This window comes from Malus domestica, chromosome 12, assembly GCF_042453785.1.
Source record: "Malus domestica chromosome 12, GDT2T_hap1".
NCBI classification, from domain to species: Eukaryota; Viridiplantae; Streptophyta; class Magnoliopsida; order Rosales; family Rosaceae; genus Malus; species Malus domestica.
Genome location: NC_091672.1, coordinates 18643126 through 18661338, shown reverse-complemented (window position 1 = coordinate 18661338; position 18213 = coordinate 18643126). Strand labels below are relative to the sequence as shown.

Sequence of the window (18213 nt, the reverse complement as noted above, 5' to 3'; positions counted from 1 at the left end):
GGCCGGCCAAGCTTATTTAATCTAGTAAAAATTGAATCCCCCTGCTAAAAGGTCTTCCAATCAAACTAGGAAACTAAAATAACTAAAATAAAATAGGAAACATAACCCTAAATTAAATGGTAAAATTCGCCTAAAATCTGCACAGCCATGTTTTGGATCCATATCTGCTCCAAAACCGGCCCAAAATAGCTGGATTTAAAGTTTGAAATATTCTGAACACTTCTCTAGAAGGCCGCAAATCCATTAGAGATCATCTTGAGCTCAAAAAACGCAATTGAAACCCAGAAACATCACTTTCCAGCATCGCTCACTGCTTATTTATTCCATAACCAAAAAATAACCGCTTGGTAGTAAAACCCCAAAATTTGACACGAACAAGCCAAGAGACGCACGAACGTTCTTCAATTTGAATCACTCTAAAATTCTTCCGTTTGATCATGTTTTGCTCCAAAGAAAGTCGAATGTCCTATATGTAAAATCTAAAGTAAAGTATCAAAATTTTATCAAAATAATTACCAAAACATACTACGAGTAGAGTGAAATATATAATATGAAATTGACTCATCATTATACTAGTCCTATCTTCAACGCATCATCTTGGCATTCTTTAAAAGTCCTTTCAAGCTCAGCCCTAGTCAACGCCATCTCTTCCTCTCATTCTCATCGGACCTGGAACTGGGTGTGCACCTTTTCGTGGATTTGTGGAAGAAAGAGCCATACAAAGTTTGAATGGTTCAAGAACTGCTCCAATGATGTTCTTCTTTGGCTGCAGAAACAAAGACAAAGATTTTTTTTATACAAAGACTTTCGGTTATCTCATTCCGAAAATGGTGGGATTCTTTCGGGAAGCAAAGGGTGGAGGGTTTTATGTTGCCTTCTCAAGGGACGACCCGCCACATAACAAGGTCTATGCCATTGGATGCGAGAGCATAGCAAAAGGGTTTATGATTTGTTGAGGCATGGAGGAGCTGGTATCTACTTGGCCGGTTCGGCTACAAAAAAGCCGGCAGATGTATATATCTACATTCGAGGAAATTATTGCTAAAGAGAGTAGGCTTCCACAGGAATCAGCAGTGAGATGTCTTAAAGATATGCAAGATGCTGGCAAATAACATTTCGGAGCATGGAGTTAGTTGAGCATCGCTGCCACTGTCACTAGCTTTGTATTTGCTATCCGCTGGCAGGAGTATTATAGAATCAAATTTTCCTTAAAACTATTTAATAAAGTTGTGATTTTTATTTTTGGTTAAAAGTTAACTTAATTCTTTTGATTAACATCATTTATTTGAGCCATATATTTATTTATTACAGTTGATTGACTAAATAACTTTAATTTTAATGGATTCATAATTTGAGTGCTAAACTATGAATAATTCGATTGCTATGACTGATTGAATAAACCATGTTAAATCAAAAGAATACAATCATCTTAAAACGTACTAGATGATAAAATAAACACGAAAATGTTTTCTCTAGAGGAAAAAAAAAGTCACTCAAACGCACGGATTGAAGTTGAATATTAGTACAATGGTTAAATTAAAAAGTACGTAGTAAGGTTTAGTGATATTTGTTTATATTCATAATTGAGAGATCTTATAAATATCAAGGACATTATGCTTTTGAGTGGAGTGACCATTGTATGACCTATTTATCCAATCATATTTCTCTAACCAAGAATATCTTTGTAAGTTGAAAAAATTTGATGGGCCCTATTTACACCCTCATTCTTATTCCCTCACCTACTTATTATTCCAATATTAACCCTTCTAGCTCCTTCCCACTCTAACCCTAGTCCTTGTTTTTTGAAAGGGAGACTTTGGATGAGATCCATAACTATGAATATTCTTTTATTGAAATCTTGTTGGTTTTCAATTTTTGATCGAAGTCCTTGAAATTAATGTGATAATTTATTTCTATATACGTTACTATATTTTTTAAATTAAAAATTAAAAATTAAAAATTTTAGGTGTTTATATAAATGAGATTTTAAATAAAAAAAACCATAATTTGTGGGATTAAAAATATTAAAATATAAATATACTATTGTGTGTGTGTGTGTAAACATGAGTACATTCATCAAAATTAACCAAACAATTATTGTATCAAAACATGGGTACATTCTTCAAAATCACAAAGAAAAAAAAAGATATTAAGCTTAATAACATTAGTAAATTTCTTCGATTAAGCTTGACATGGATACATTTTAAAATCAAAGAAAAAAGAATGTACCCATATAAGTTTAAAAAATGGATTAGAAAAAAATTGAATAGATTTTATATATAAAAAAGGGTACATTTTACATATAACAAATTGGAATAGTTAAGAATGAGTACATTTTAAGATTAAAAATTTGAAAAAAATTACATGAATGGTGGTATACATAATAGCATGGGTAAATTTGGCAAAATAAAAAATGTCACATCCTGGCCCGGGGCGGATCACTTCCTGGGCCCACTCCACCACTGTAGCACGATATTGTCCGCTTTGAGCTTACCATTCCCTCACGGTTTTGTTTTTGGGAACTCACGAGCAACTTTCTAGTAGGTCACCCATCCTGGGAGTGCTCTGGTCCCCTTCTCGCTTAACTTCGGAGTTCCTACAGAACCCGAAGCCAGTGAGCTCCCAAAAGGCCTCGTGCTAGGTAGGGATGAGAATATACATTTAAGGATCACTCCCTTGGGCAATGTGGGATGTTACAAAACATGGGTACAAATATATTTTTTTTTAAATGGGTACAAATACAAATAAAACTTTAAAAAATATGGGCACAAAAAGAAATTAATATATGAGTACAAATTAAAACTGAAATGAAAATTGGTACAAATTAAAAAAGGGTTACAAATTAAAAATGGGTACAAACTAAAACTAAAAATATATGATAAAAAATTTAGTCATAAATATAAATATAGTAGTTGTAACATTTTTAACATTAAATGAATATATTTAGAAATAAAAAATATTTTATTATTGAAATAATTAATGATGTTATTAATACCCAAGGACCTTGATCAAAAATTGAAAAAGAATATGATTTTAATCAATGAAGTAGCAAAAGGAAGGATGAGAACCTAATTTTCCCATTTTGAAATTATAACGGTATTCTACTATAAAGAAATGACAGGAGATTTGAGTTAAGTTATACAATGAGTCTACCACAAAATATCGAATTCCGCACACATATATATTGTTACCCTACACGAATACTTGTTTCTTGGTTGAATTTTCTAAAACCCATAATATGCTCTTCAGTAACTAAATTCTAAAGGTTTGGCAAACAAATAATAAAAAAGAATATAATTTTGAGGTGCAAAATTTTATATACTGAGGAAAAAAATGATAAAATAAAGAAAAAACATAAGGTACACACATGGGCAGCTCACAAAACTGGAGTAATTTTTCATTATTGTAAGTTGTAACTTAAGGTGAGGCATATCAACATTGTTGTCTGCCACATTATAAATTAGCTACAGTAAAATTGCTTAAGTAGATAAAGTTGGGGCCAAACTAATTTTATAACTATTAATAAAGGTGTAGTTAAAAATATTATTTACTGACTCATTTATCCTTAATCGAAGTATACCAGCCCCATGTTATCATCTTCTTCGCATTCTTTAAAAGTCCTTTCAAGCTCGGCCCTTGTCACCCCCATCTCTTCCTCTCATTCTCATCGGACCTGGAACTGGGTGTGCACCTTTTCGTGGATTTGTAGAAGAAAGAGCCAAACAAAGTTTGAATGGTTCAAGAACTGCTCCAGTGATGTTCTTCTTTGGCTGCAGAAACAAAGATAAGGATTTTTTATACAAAGACTTTCGGTTATCTCATTCCGAAAATGGTGGGATTCTTTCAGAAGCAAAGGGTGGAGGGTTTTATGTTGCCAAACAAGTGCCTTGCACCGGTGTGGCACTTGGAATCTTGTCCCTTATCATAGTGGCATGAATCTATTGCCAAACAAGTGGGTGTTTAAGATCAAACGACGTGCATTTGGCTCAATTGAGAGACATAAGGTGAGGCTTGTGGCAAATGGTTTTCATTAGAAACCAGGGATCAATTACAAGCAGACCTTCAGTCTTGTTGTTAAGCATAGCACCATTAGACTTGTTTTAAGTCTTGCAGTTTCAAAGAAGTGGCATGTTTGACAGTTGGACTTCCAAAATGCATTTTTGCATGGGTATCTGAATGAGGATGTATATATGAGACAACCATCGGGTTTCATTGATAAACAGTATCCTAATCATGTTTGCAAACTCCAGCGAAGTTTATATGGATTAAAACAGGCATCAAGGGCCTGGTTTCAAAGGTTTTCTGATTTTTTGTACTTCAATTAGGGTTCCAAGAGTCCATGTGTGATTACTCTCTATTTGTTTTTAATCAAAGAGGAGTCTATTTGATCTTGTTAATATATGTTGATGACATATTTCTCACAGGGAACAACAACACTCAAATGTCATGGTTAATCAAGAAGCTCAGCACGTTATTTTCAATGAAAGACTTAGGTCCATTAAGTTATTTCTTGGGTGTTGAAGTCACATATTTTGGTGATCACATGCATCTGACGCAATCAAAGTACGCTCTTGATTTGTTGGAACACACAAATTTTACAAATGCCAAGCCTATTGCAACTCCAGCTCCTGCAGGAAATAAACTCAATGTCTATGATGGTGAACCCTGCAAGGATGAAGAACAATATATTGAAGCGTCGTCAATGCTTTACAATTTAATTATCACAAGGCCTTATATTTATTACGTTGTTAACCAGGTATGCCAGTTTATGCATTCACCCAAAGATATCCATTGGATGGCAATTAAACGTATATTACGTTACTTGAAGGCCACGTATGATCATGGTCTTGTATACAAACCTGGTGGTGTACAACTACATGTTTTTTCAGATGCAGATTATGCAAGCAACCCAGATACACGCCACTCCACTGACGATTTTTGTGTTTATTTGGGACCAAATTTAGTGTCATGGTCTTTGAAGAAACAGAAAAATGTCTCCAGGTCTAGTACAGAAGCTAAGCATAGGCAGCTTGCATACACTGCCGCTGAGTTATCTTGGTTACGCTCATTGTTCAGAGACATGCATTTGAATCTTCTTAGGCCTCAAATATGGTGTGATAATGTTTCCTCCATAGCCTTAGCTTCTAACCCGGTGTTCCACTCGCGCATGAAACATTTAGAAGTGGATTATCACTATGTCAGGGAGAAGGTGGTCCGTGGAGAGCTTTTGGTAAGTTTTATATGTTCCGAAGATCAGATTGCTGACCTATTTACAAAGGGTCTGTCTTCATCACGTTTCAAGTTCTTAGTGTCCAAGCTTCCTGTGGTTGATCGACCAAGCCAAACTTATCAAGCATCCAACTCTAGTTCAAACTCTTCAGTTGGATATTCTAAAGTTCAACCGTTATCCAAGGACAAGTGTGTTCGGTCTAAGTTTGATAGCTTTGTATCATTTGAAATTCAAACTGTGCGTGTAAATGGGGTTTTTCAAAACCCTTCTGTAATTTGTTGACTGATATAAATACAAGCAATCCATCATTATATGGATATGCAAATTGAGCTGAAAACCTTAAGTGTTCTAAGTTTTACAGTGTGCAGGTTGCTACGGTTTGTTTTGGTTGTTTTGTTGGGCTCAAAAGTCTGCTTTGGCTTTTGTTTTGTTTTGCTGGAGGTCCATTTCTTTTATGCTTACCATGATTGGCCTCCTATATGTAAATTTGATGTGTTGGTAATGAAATTACCTTTCTCTCAATAAAAGAAGATATTGACGAAAAAAAGACCAACCATCCACGTTACTGCTGATTAGTGATGACTATACAGAAATTTGAATAGACTGGAAAATTTTCAAAAAATGGAAACAAAATAAATATTTTTCCAAACTCGACGGCGGATCCCGTAAAAGCAGGAAGCACGTGGAGTACCAAAAATGTACCAAGACTGAAAGCCCAACGCTCCTCGCGGCCGACGTCGTGGGTAGGTATGTCTTGCACTTGCAGAGAGAGATGCCATTTCTTCAGTTCCAGTGAAGACTGAAGTGCTTTTTCAATGTGGCAATTATTTCCCGCAGCTGTTGCGGCCTCCACCGGACTCCTCGCCGAAAAACACATATTCTTCGAACCCACCGCCGTTCCCGATCACAATGCGGAGCCTTCCCCGTCCAGACCCCAACAACCCCTCCGCCGCGTCGCCATTTCAGTCTCAACCGCCTCTGTGGGAGATCAACGACTTCGAGGAGCAGCGAGAAGGGACCATAGGGCTGGCCCTGAGAAATTGGGGTCCTAGGCGAGTCTTCGAGTGAGGGCTCTAAAGTTCTTTGACACCCAACTCATTGTACATTTATATGTATAAGAAAGGGTTTCGCTAAATACATGAAAAAGTTCATTTCTACATCAAAAATCATAGAATTCATATCAAAGATGAAAGATATGCAAACATTACTTAAATATTACACGTCTCGAGTTTTTAGACGCAAATGTATTAATTAAGTTTACATAATCTAACTTTTCAACCAATTTTTTTTTCAATTGACAAAATAGCGAACTCATTCAATCTTTCTTGTGACATAGTGATCGAAGATACGATTTGATCAACCTTAATTTTGAGAAACTTTTTCCTGCAGAGGCAACTGTAACTGGTATGGTTAACAAAATTCAACATCGAAACTTTCAATTATCTTGAACCAAAACTAGTTAGGAAGCAAAAGTAACCAACCTTGTTAAGTGCACCCATAATCCATTTATCTTCTTGAAGGGATTTAACCACTTTATTAAGTGCATCCACAAGTTCGAATTTTATAACTACAATATAGACACTTGATAAGTGAATACTCTGATTTTGCCTAAACAATATGCATTAAAATAAACAAATCATAAACCCTAGAATTGAAAATCCTAATAATATTTACAAGCACAGCACTCACAAGTCACAAATTAAATTATAGAAAAAGAAGCAGAAGAGAAGAAAAGCATTGATCGGGTACCTAACCTCTGTAAGTAGAGTGGGAAAGAACCGATTCGCAGGCCCAGACTTGCTACCAGTATGTTGTGCGTTAAATTCCCAAAAAAATGTTGAATTGTTTATGAAGTTTCACCACACTCAAGACACTTTGTATGCCAAGTTTCAAGACAATTACATGATTTTATATTTAAATATTTTATTAAATTCAAACTCTAAAAATATATTTATATATATTATATATACACACATATTTATAAAGAATGTTTTTGGGAGCCCCTACCCAAAATGCTACACGGCAAGTTCCAAAAAAATATTTATAATTTCATATTTAAATATTTTACTCAAACTGCAAAATTAAATATATAAATATATATAGAAAATTATGATTGCCACTCCAAAATTCTCATTCTACATTCCAAACTTTCTATATTTGGAAAAAAAAAATACACTTGTGAAGAGTGTATGAAGAGTTTTTTGAAGTGTCAATAACATTTTCCTATATAAAAAAAATTAAAAAAGTAAAAAAAAATTTGGGGCCCCCCGAAGTGGAGGCCCTAGGTGGGCGCCTACTCGGGCTACCTCAGGCCGGCCCTGTCTTTAGGTTTTCGAGCGAGGCGGCGTCGGGTCGGGGCAGGAGTGGGACCTAATTTCTGATGAGGATGAAAACCGGTTTAACCGGGTTGAAGAAGAAGAAAGGGGTTGACGCTGAGGTTGAGAGATCTAATGGTATGGAACAGAGGAGGACTGCTAGGAGAGGGGTTGGTGTTTGCTTGAAGAGGAGGAAGACTAGGAAGAATGTAGATGCTGCCAAATGTGGATCGTCTTGTTCCAAAGGTTAGTTTCGCGCTTTTCCCTCTCTTACTCGTTTCTGTTTGGTTGCTAAGAAAATCACGAGGCCAAAAAAAAAAAAAAAGGGGTTTTACTAATTTACGTTGATCATAGAAAATTATGAACTTTTATGAATTATAATGTTGCTGATTGCTGAATCCTGTAAAATTGTGAGCATTTTAGTAACTTTTCGGAATTCAAATCGAATTAGGCATGCAAGAAGTAAATTATTGATGAAATTCGATCCCAATTCCGAATTGTTTATGATATTTCAACATCAGTGTGCACAATGCAGTCCCTGGGTTGCTTGCTGGGTATATTTTAATTTGGGATTTTATGAAAAGCTTTCCCTTGGAAAAGTTTTTCTTGTTATTTTTGGTCGTTTTTGAAATACTACTTTCGAACATATGTCACGAGTCGTTACCCAACAATCAACATTGTAAAAGACTAAAAGTAGAGTATTATGGACTTTGTTTATACCATACTTAGGGCCTCCGTATTTAGACCTCGTATAAATATTCGGAGGACTCAAATGTAATTATGTAATAAATGAAGGGGCAAATATGTAATAAGTGGGGAGCTCTTATTCTATAAAAGGACTCTTCACTCTCCTCATTAGGGGAGGCCAATTCTTAGGCCTCGTGATCCCATCAAGCCTTTCAGATTGAGAAGAGCTCTCTGACCCTCAGAAGCTCTTTCTCTCCCTCTTCAATATCTCAGAGAAATACAATATCAGTGTGGACGTAGCCCAAACATTGGGGTGAATCACGATACATCTTGTTGTGTTCTTTACATTTCTTGTAGATTCACGGTCGGATTTCTGTTGTTCCAAGACCTCTGGTTTTGTGCATAAACATTTGGCGCCGTCTATGGGAAACGATACGAAAAGTTGTGTCGGTTCTCTTTCATTTTTTCACCTCCGCCGTGAATCTACAAAATCACAAAAACTCAGAAACCCAGTAACCTCTCTCTCTCCCCTCAGTCGTAGTCAGTACTCATCGTTTCCAAGTCAAAGGACAAAACGAAACAAAACCCAACTCATTCAATTTCTAAGCTTTTGGATTTAGAAGCAGCAAAATAATGAAGGAAAGCTCAGATGGGTTTGTGAGGGTAGATTAGATTGATCTGAAGAGCTTGGATAAGCAGCTGAAGAGGCATCTCACCAGGGTCTTGACTTTGGAGAAGAGCAAGATCTTGAGAGACTCCGAAACCAATTCCAACAGCATCCACCACCACCGCCACGTCCACTTCCTTCATGACCCTATCCATCCCAAAACGCCACCGCTAGGAGTGGGAGATCGACCCTTCTAAGCTCCTCATCAAGTCCGTCATTGCTCGTGGCACCTTCGGCACCGTTCACCGTGGCATCTAGCAAGGCTCTAGCGAAGAAATTATGCGGGACTCGATTGAGGGCGTCTGGATTTGAGAGGCTCCATTTATGGCGCTTCGACAGTCCAGGTCACTCCCTGAAGCTCCGAGTCGTCATACGCAGCATGCTCTCCGCCGTTCCAGAGAAGCCCATCGAGCTATACGACCCGTCGTTTGATGAGAACTCACGTGGTGTCGACTTCATCACCAAACTGTTTGAAGAGGTCTGTCGCAAAACGATTGCTGGAAAAGGTCAGCCACAAAACAAAGGATCTACCAGTTCTACTCTAACTACACAGACCTGTCGTTGGTCTTAGTTCTACTCCAACTGCACAGACCCACAACTTTACTCTTCCTGGCAGGACCTGAAGGATCGCACCGGCAAGCTGATGCGGAGGCTATGACTGACCTGGAACTCATGAGTTTCCAAGTGGGCACAGGCGTATTGGATCCACCCATCTTCCCAACTAGAATCGCCTGCTTGAATCTGTAAGTTCTAGATGATTGACGATGACGACGACGTCGACAACGAACAACCCAGCTTCCGGAGTTTTCCATGGATCATCAGATCTATCCCTAAATTGTTGTTCTGCCACGGCATTCCCAAATTTGTGGGAGTTACCGCCAATGCTTACCACAGTCTTGCTCTTGCTGGTCAGTTTATGATTACTAAAATGGATCGGTTTGGTGCTGGGGTCACAACAAATATATCCTTCATTAGAGTTACTAAGTAATTCAGTGCAATGAAAAAGAAATTACTTATGGAAATCGCCATTGTGTTTGTCAAAACTGGGTTTTCACCAGCAGCTATAAGACCGCTTGTACTTGCTCAGGGCGCTGATAAAGAGGCTGACGTGGAAAAGGGACCCGGTGGAGATCCCGTGGTTCGGGAGCGGAGCTGAGTACATCGTTGAGTCAACCGGCGTTTTCACCAACAAGGAAAAGGTTGCTGCCCATCTGAAGAGCTGGTCAGATGTTCATTTCGTGTTGAAAAGACTGAAAGCAACTTGTTATCCACCTTTAATGAGCAATTAACATCTGGTGCAACAGCTGTTGAATCTTCGTGGTGTGGGCCTTGCCGTATGATCGACCCCATAATTGATGAACTGGCAAAGCAACATGCTGAAAACCTGCAATGCAGCAGAAAAAGAAAAAGGGAAGAAAAGGAATACAGAAAGAAAAAAAGCTAAGATTGTAGCCAGGATTGTATTTTTGCTTTTGTCAACCACTAAAGATAAGAAGATGCCCACCAAGGTTCCCCGTCTCCACTTTCTGTTGGACCAGAAGATGCCCATCAACATGTTGAAAAAGATGAAACTTTCATCATGAAGGGGAGTGTAATCCCCCAATGATTGCTTTATTTATTTTTGAATGATGTAATTTATTTTTCTTATCTTTCAGAGACATCTGCATAAACCCATCAAAGGGTAATAAAAAAAAAAGTACGTCCAGTACTCCAAAATTATTCGGCGGCCTGCCGCTATTATTACCAACCAAGTGATCAAAAGTACGCCCAGTACTCCAAAATTATTCGGCAACCTGCCGCTATTATCACCCACTAGGCAACCACCTCGCTGCAAGCATCAACTCTAGCCTATCATTTATGTATTGAGGAGCGAGCCCTTGTTCTATAAAAGGGACTACCTCACCTTCAACGCCACAAGCCAAGCCAACCAGGGCAACATAAGCCACAAGCCGAGCAACCTCGCAACATGTGCTACTTCTAGTTGAGCATCATTTCACATTGAGCATCACCTCATATCGAGTATCAATTCTAGACGACATCTAGTTACTTCGGCCCACACATGGATTGAATTTCAAGTCTCCAGCCAACAGACTCTCTTGACTGAAGACTTTGGGGACTACTGTTTATACCATACTTAGGGCCTCCGTATTTAGATCTCGTATAAATACTCGGAGGACTCAAATGTAATTATGTAATAAATGAAGGGGCAAATATGTAATAAGTAAGAAGCCCTTATTCTATAAAAGGACTCCTCACTCTTCTCATTAGGGGAGGCGAATTCTTAGGCCTCCTGATCCCCTCAAGCCTCTCAGATTGAGAAGAGCTTTCTGACCCTCAGAAGCTTTCTCTCTCCCTCTTCAACATCTCAGAGAAATATAATATCAGTGTAGACGTAGCCCAAAAATTGGGGTGAACCACGATACATCTTGTGTTCTTTACATTTCTTGCAGATTCACAGTCGGATTTATGTTGTTCCAAGACCTCCGGTTTTGTGCATCAACAAACTTGTATATGAGTTATCGGATTAGGGTTGAACGTTTTTTATGAGCCTTACAATTTTCATTTGACATCTAATCGCTTTTGAGAAAGCATTGCTCCACGTCAAAGGAAACTGATGGCTGCAGTTCATAGCAGTTGCTATCTAATCATCATGATAGATGGAAGTTGGAGAAGTTCAGTTCAATATAATAAAGGATTCCCTGCTCACAAAGAACACGTTCTGTAATCAGGGTTCTATCACCATTGGAACATAAGGTCTTGAGTGAGTAGAAGAGTTCTTATGCGTTACCAGTAAACACAGCCTGCACCAGATCTTTCAGTTGGTGTTGCTGCTGTCTTTGTTGCTGGACAGATGGGTTCTCAGCATACCATGAAGCAAAGGTTGACACCAGAAAGCGGAATTTAATTGGATATGCTCTCTTCTTCCTTGCTATCTTGATGCTTATAATTGTGGATGTAGCCACATCTGCGGGCGGAGGAGTTGGACCTTATATCGGTATATGCGCATGTGTTGCTGCATTTGGGGTTGCAGATGCCTATGTTCAAAGTGGAATGGTCGGGGATCTGTCGTTGATGCATCCTGAATTCATCTAGTCCTTCTTTGCTGACTTGGCTGCATCAGGCGCTCTAACCTCCGGCTTGAGGCTGATGACAAAAGCTGCCTTTGAGAAGTCTCATGGTGGTCTTCGCAAGGGGACGATGTTGTTTGTGATCCTTGTTGAAGACTAACCATTTATAGTTCCTACATTTGGTATCAGAGCATGGTTAGTCTACTTGGATTCAAACTTAATTATCTTAACATTTATACCTATATCATTTACTGGAAATATTTGTTGTACGGGGAAGAAAATTGCCTCAACCTAGCCCCTAATGTTAGCATCGGTGATTGTTGCCTTGGTTCATGACAACATCTAATTCCCTACTTCATGGCTGCCTTGGTTAATGATAGTTTCATTTATTATTTTGAGGCATTTATTTATGACTATTTTGATTTCTTGGTTCATGGTTGCCTCGATATCTTGTTGCCTAATTCCTAATTGCAAGTTCCTGTAATGTTTCTTGATTGTTTATATATGCAAGAACAAGTAAAAGGATGATTAGATCACCAAACTTGTGAAACTCAATCTCTGCTTAGAGAACCTGCATGTGGCGTTCATCTTGGTTGAAAAGACACTGAATTAGGCAAATTCTACAAAGAAGGGAAATTTTGAGTGGTTTATTTTTGTGCTATGTTGCATGCTCGTAAATTTTTCTCTCCATAAGCATGCGTTTTTTATTTCACTTTTCTTCCTTGATCTCCTTGGGTGCATGCAAGTAAAGTTGAAAATAAACTATTTTCATGCATCGGTTGATGGTGTGTAAATGAACATTGCGAGACGATGGTGTGTAAATGAACATTGCGAGAATGTATAGTAAAATTATACTGCAGTGTGTGTGCTATCTGCTGCTGTATTCTTCTGGTAAAGTTTCCTCGTTAAACAACAGATTGAGTGCATGCTCTGGGACATGACTAATCAAATGATGTTTTTCATTAGTTTATTAGTATGATTATATCCCATTTATTTAAGAATGGAAGATGAAGTGGCTTTATGATCTGCATATGCAATGTGTTGGCTGCAGTGAGAATGCAGTTTTCATCTATTTCTGTTGTGATCAATATAATGATCTGTATATTGTTGGAACTATATCACTTTGAGTTTGATCTTTTCTGCTACTATACTAACAGTTTGGTTTGCAGTAAATGTCAAGAACATTGTTCGATTACAGTAAAGGAAGAATGTTTGTGGTTTAAAACTCAAGAAATGTTCACATTCTTTTCCAAAGAAGGGGATGTATAAATTATTGGTAGTTTTAATCAGTGTATGGCATCATGTAGATCAGGCTATATTCTTGTCCAAAGACTTGTAATAATTGCATGATAAGATCCTTGAATAATGGCTATACAGTAAAGGTCAATGGCAGTTTATATCTCTTGCCCAAGGGTGTGATATAAACATGCATTTAACAATCACTAATGATTGTTTCAAGTTTTCCATGTCTTCTTAAGATAGTCCTTACAGTTTTCTAGATGATTTCAACTGGCGTATCAGGATAGATTTAAGGACTGGGAATCTTCACGATTTGAGATTGTGCCGCTGCTGTGTTATGCGGGCAGAAGCAGATGCTGAGGTATCATTCTAATGCCTTCATTCTTTCCCATGTATGCTGTCAGAAGCATTCCCATGTGGTTACTGTTAAAGTGTAACCTTCAGACTTCTTTCCCATGTTTGTTACACAAATCTTTCCCATGCGTGATGTCAGAAGACAGCAGATGGTGCTACTGCATGTGTGCTGCCATATACTTGATATAGTGGCATGAAAATATCCTATAATGGTGGGTGTACAATAAAGAATGAATGGTTGCTTATAGTTTTAACTAAAGGTATGTTATAAGCATGCATCTCAACGATTTTTCCATGTCTTCTTCAGTGAATACCTCGGCTATGAACTTGTGATAAGAAATCCTAATGCTTTATGCATGTATAAAATTCGTATGATGATTGCTACAGTTTTTTTCTATAGCATGATTAATTGTTCTAATGCCATATGTTGCTGCCAAAGTTTTATTCACAGCAGGAAAAGGAATATATGGTTTGGAGATTAAAACATTGTAAGCATTGTGCTTTTATCTTTCTAGAATTGGTAGTCATGCAAACGATGATCGATATCTGATTGAAATCTGGAATATGATTGAAATCAGTTTCTTGATATCTAAGTATGTATTGGCAATAGCCATTGGTGTAGATTGTAGCTTAGTAACTTTAGGTTGAACCTGATACATGTGAAAATAATCTATAATTAGATTTTACTTGTGTAGAAAATTGGTTTTTCATTTGACGTTTGGATGATTTCTACAATCAAATTGAAATGCTAAAGTTTTATGCAGGTTTTCAGCACTAATAATCTCTATACTTGAACAAATGTTTGAATAAATCTTCATCAAAGTGGGAATTATTAGAAAATTTTGTTCAAGAGATTCTTAATTGAATTTTATGAGTGACAGTTCATTGCATAAGACCAATCTTTCAAAAGAAAGAAATAGTGAATGGCTTGAACTGTGATATAGTGTGTAGTATTTTATAAGAGTTTTAAGTCAACTTTGTTCCCTTGTCCAAAGACATGATTTGAGTTGTAACTTGAAATTTTTGTGAAATAGCTATGCAAATAAGGATGCATGATTAAGATTGCATAACTGATATTTTATGTCTCTTGCCCAAAGGTGTTACATAAATTGCATGTCATGGTTATTCACTCAATGACTAGTTTATCTGCATAAGGCAGAATTGAGGCTTGGTTGGAAGCATTAGGCAAACTCATTGGAGTTTGATAAAGGATCGAATATGATTGTATCATATTTGATGTTGTTTCATATATATATGCAGTGTTTGAAATGTTGTTTCATATATATATGCAGTGTTTGAAATGATGAATTACTAATCAAACCGAGGTTTAATGAGCTGGTTATTGTAAAAGGCTTATCATTGGAGCCAAACAAAGGCTTGACAATGATGTGTGGTTTGATCAGTGGGAGTGTAAATAATAGACATGTTAAATATGTCTATTTGCTCTGTTAATATCATGCATGAGTAGTTTTGGGGGATGTGATTTCAGAGTGTTAGTACAAATTATGAAGTACTAATTTTCTGGGGTTCAACTTTTGAAGCTATTCATGGCAGATATGAGTTGTTGTATGGTTGACATGACTTAAGTGATCACATAAGGGATTGGTTTAATACGTTGGACAAGGAACATGATAAGTGGAAGTTCAAAAGTGGGAGAATGTTAGGTTTTGAACTTACACATATCATGATAAGGATACCTAAACGTGGGTTTAAACCAATTAGGAGTCATGGCCATGTCAATAACTGATCTCCTAGAATTAAGGGATATGGGACGTGATAAGGATGCCTGCATTGCTCCATGTCAAAGGAAACTGATGGCTGCAGTTCATAGCAGTTGCTATCCAATCATCATGATAGATGGAAGTTGGAGAAGTTCAGTTCAATATAATAAAGGATTCCCTGCTCACAAAGAACACGTTCTGTAATCAGGGTTCTATCACCATTGGAACATAAGGTCTTGAGTGAGTAGAAGAGTTCTTATGCGTTACCAGTAAACACAGCCTGCACCAGATCTTTCAGTTGGTGTTGCTGCTGTCTTTGTTGCTGGACAGATGGGTTCTCAGCATACCATGAAGCAAAGGTTGACACCAGAAAGTGGAATTTAATTGGATATGCTCTCTTCTTCCTCGCTATCTTGATGCTTATAATTGTGGATGTAGCCACATCTGCAGGCGGAGGAGTTGGACCTTATATCGGTATATGCGCATGTGTTGCTGCATTTGGGGTTGCAGATGCCTATGTTCAAAGTGGAATGATCGGGGATCTGTCGTTGATGCGTCCTGAATTCATCCAGTCCTTCTTTGCTGACTTGGCTGCATCAGGCGCTCTAACCTCCGGCTTGAGGCTGATGACAAAAGCTGCCTTTGAGAAGTCTCATGGTGGTCTTCGCAAGGGGACGATGTTGTTTGTGATCCTTGTTGAAGACTAACCATTTATAGTTCCTACATCTAGGAGTTTAACAATGAAGCCAATACAAACCATCGGATAACTAGTAACAAGCTTTCTCAGCCAGAACTCAACAATCCAAGTACAGAAAACAGAGGCGCCATTCATATGCAAATGTCCAGTTTTACTGTATCTGAGGATGCCGGATGTGCTAGTAGTGTCCTTACGGAGGAGCAGGACCCACATTCCGAAGTGATGGACATGGATCAATTAGAAGCAGAACTTGAGTCTGAATTGCAAAAACTTCCATGGTGCGCTACGGATACTCCTCGCCATGAGGGATTGAGTAATCTGGGTGAGGTCAGTCTTTAAAGGTCATTATATTTTCTTCGAATAGGTTGATTTACCTTACAGAGACGTGCCTTTATGCTGGTGCTATAAACTACAGCTGATAATCAAGTGTAGATTATACAATTTAGTAGTGTTTTGAAAATGTTTGGAAGCCAGTTTTGCGTTCTTAGTTAAATATAATGGATGCTGAACCAACAACTTTGTCCTAGTTATTTACCAAGAACAAAAGAACTACATAGGATCGCACTATCTCCAAAACTAATCGCCGCTAAGAGTTCAAGTTACAAACTCCATAAATGACTTGATCATTTCGAGATATAAGGATTGTAATTTTGTTCCTTTTTTCGGGTCGACCAATGAACAGGCAAATGCCACTGTAAATGCGTAGATGGTGAACTTCATGTTCAAACTCTCCATATTATGATTAGATTATTTTGAGATATAAGGATTGTAATTTTGTTCGTTTTGTTGGTCGACAAATGAAATGGCAAAAGCTATTGTAATGCCTAAATGATGATATTCACGTTATGCTGGCCTGACTGATTTTTCCCTTCTAATACCATTCAGGACATTGTCTCTGAGGTTACAGCTCAAGGGTTTCATGACCTAGAGGGACAGTGTTTTGTTACTCAGGAGTTCCATGGAGTATTGCCAGCTCAACTGGATCAGAAACTATGCCATGTGCTCATCGAACAGCAGGAAATCCAAATTGTGGAGCTGGAATCTGAACTGCTGTTCGATCAGCCCAATCAAAACTCCAACACAAAGAAACGGAACTGGAAACATTGAAGGACTGTGTTAGACGCTTAACCGAGTTATCTATTGGAAATGTCTCAGGCAAGACTTCATAATCGCCTTTTAAGACCTCTCTCATTTTCGTTAGTTAAATTTTCTTGCTCTATTTGGTTCCACAGCACTCTAACACAACATTGTTTCCCAGATGACGAAAACGGAACAAGCATTGGACAAGAGCAGACCACCAATTGGAATCACAACATGGAGGGATGTGAGTCAACAAAACCAACGGTTGGGATGAAAAGACCTATTGATTCCGAATCTTAAAGTTACCATGCATGATGAAACTGTTTCATAATAGGACTTAACATCCCGTTGTAGATAAGTATCTCTCGTCGTATATGAATATGAATTTAGTAATTCACTAATTTTTATCGTCACAAGGGGACCCTTTCGATCTAAATCATAGCAGCCCTACATTTCCTGTGCTGTCTAAAATGGCAATAGTTATTAGTACAGCTTGTGGCACCCTACATTTCCTGTGTTAATAGTCTGAAAACTATGCAGTTGCTTTTCTTGCATTCTGCAGGCACAGGTAATATCAAATTCTCATATGCTTATATATTTACCAAGTGATTCCGAAAATTGCCAGTTGACTTTCTTGCCGTGCCTGTTCCTGAAACCAAGGTTGACCTTTCGTTTTCTTGTTGGGGAAAGGCCATGTAATTTACTGATCTAGTAGCCCCCAGTCACATGTGAAATTACTATATTGCACCTGGGAACAGTGTAAGTTGGTACGAACTGGGTAGGGCAGAGATGGGAAAGTAAAAAGTGTAGTGTGAGGGTATTGAAAACTCTAGTGGCGGTGGTGGTTGCAGAGAGAATTGATAGGAAAGTAGTGGAGCCATTCAGTGGCGTGCTGGGAGAATTTTCCTTTGCCCTTGCCTTTCCCTTTCATCTCAAGGATGATTTATTTTGTGTGCGCTTCAGAGTCGCGCAAAAAGAGTAGTGTGGGGGTGGCCGCGTTCGACACAATAATTACAATAAGTTTAGGAAGGAGAACAACTTACATCAAACAAGTTCATTGTTATATGATGTTTTTGTCCAATAATATATTGTCATTTGGAGAAAAATTTGCATATGACAATACATCATTGGACAAGAGACGCCACATGACAGGGA

At 37.9% G+C, this 18213-nt stretch overlaps 1 protein-coding gene across 1 annotated transcript; it reads left to right on the top strand.

Annotated features, from left to right (window-relative positions):
- Nucleotides 1–15994: 15994 nt before the first annotated feature.
- On the top strand, nt 15995–17612 carry LOC103413722 (uncharacterized). Its single transcript, XM_029089531.2, has 3 exons — nt 15995–16305; nt 16864–17133; nt 17237–17612. The coding sequence occupies exons 1-2, from the start codon at nt 16114–16116 to the stop codon at nt 17083–17085; spliced, it is 414 nt and encodes a 137-aa protein (XP_028945364.1). The 5' UTR covers nt 15995–16113; the 3' UTR covers nt 17086–17133; nt 17237–17612.
- Nucleotides 17613–18213: the final 601 nt, after the last annotated feature.

Bases quoted from the DNA above. Each gene is read 5' to 3' on its own strand.
- LOC103413722 (XM_029089531.2), top strand. From the start codon at position 16,114: ATGCAAATGTCCAGTTTTACTGTATCTGAGGATGCCGGATGTGCTAGT. The intron at 16,306-16,863 runs GTCAGTCTTTAA...AATACCATTCAG, and splicing joins GATTGAGTAATCTGGGTGAG to GACATTGTCTCTGAGGTTAC.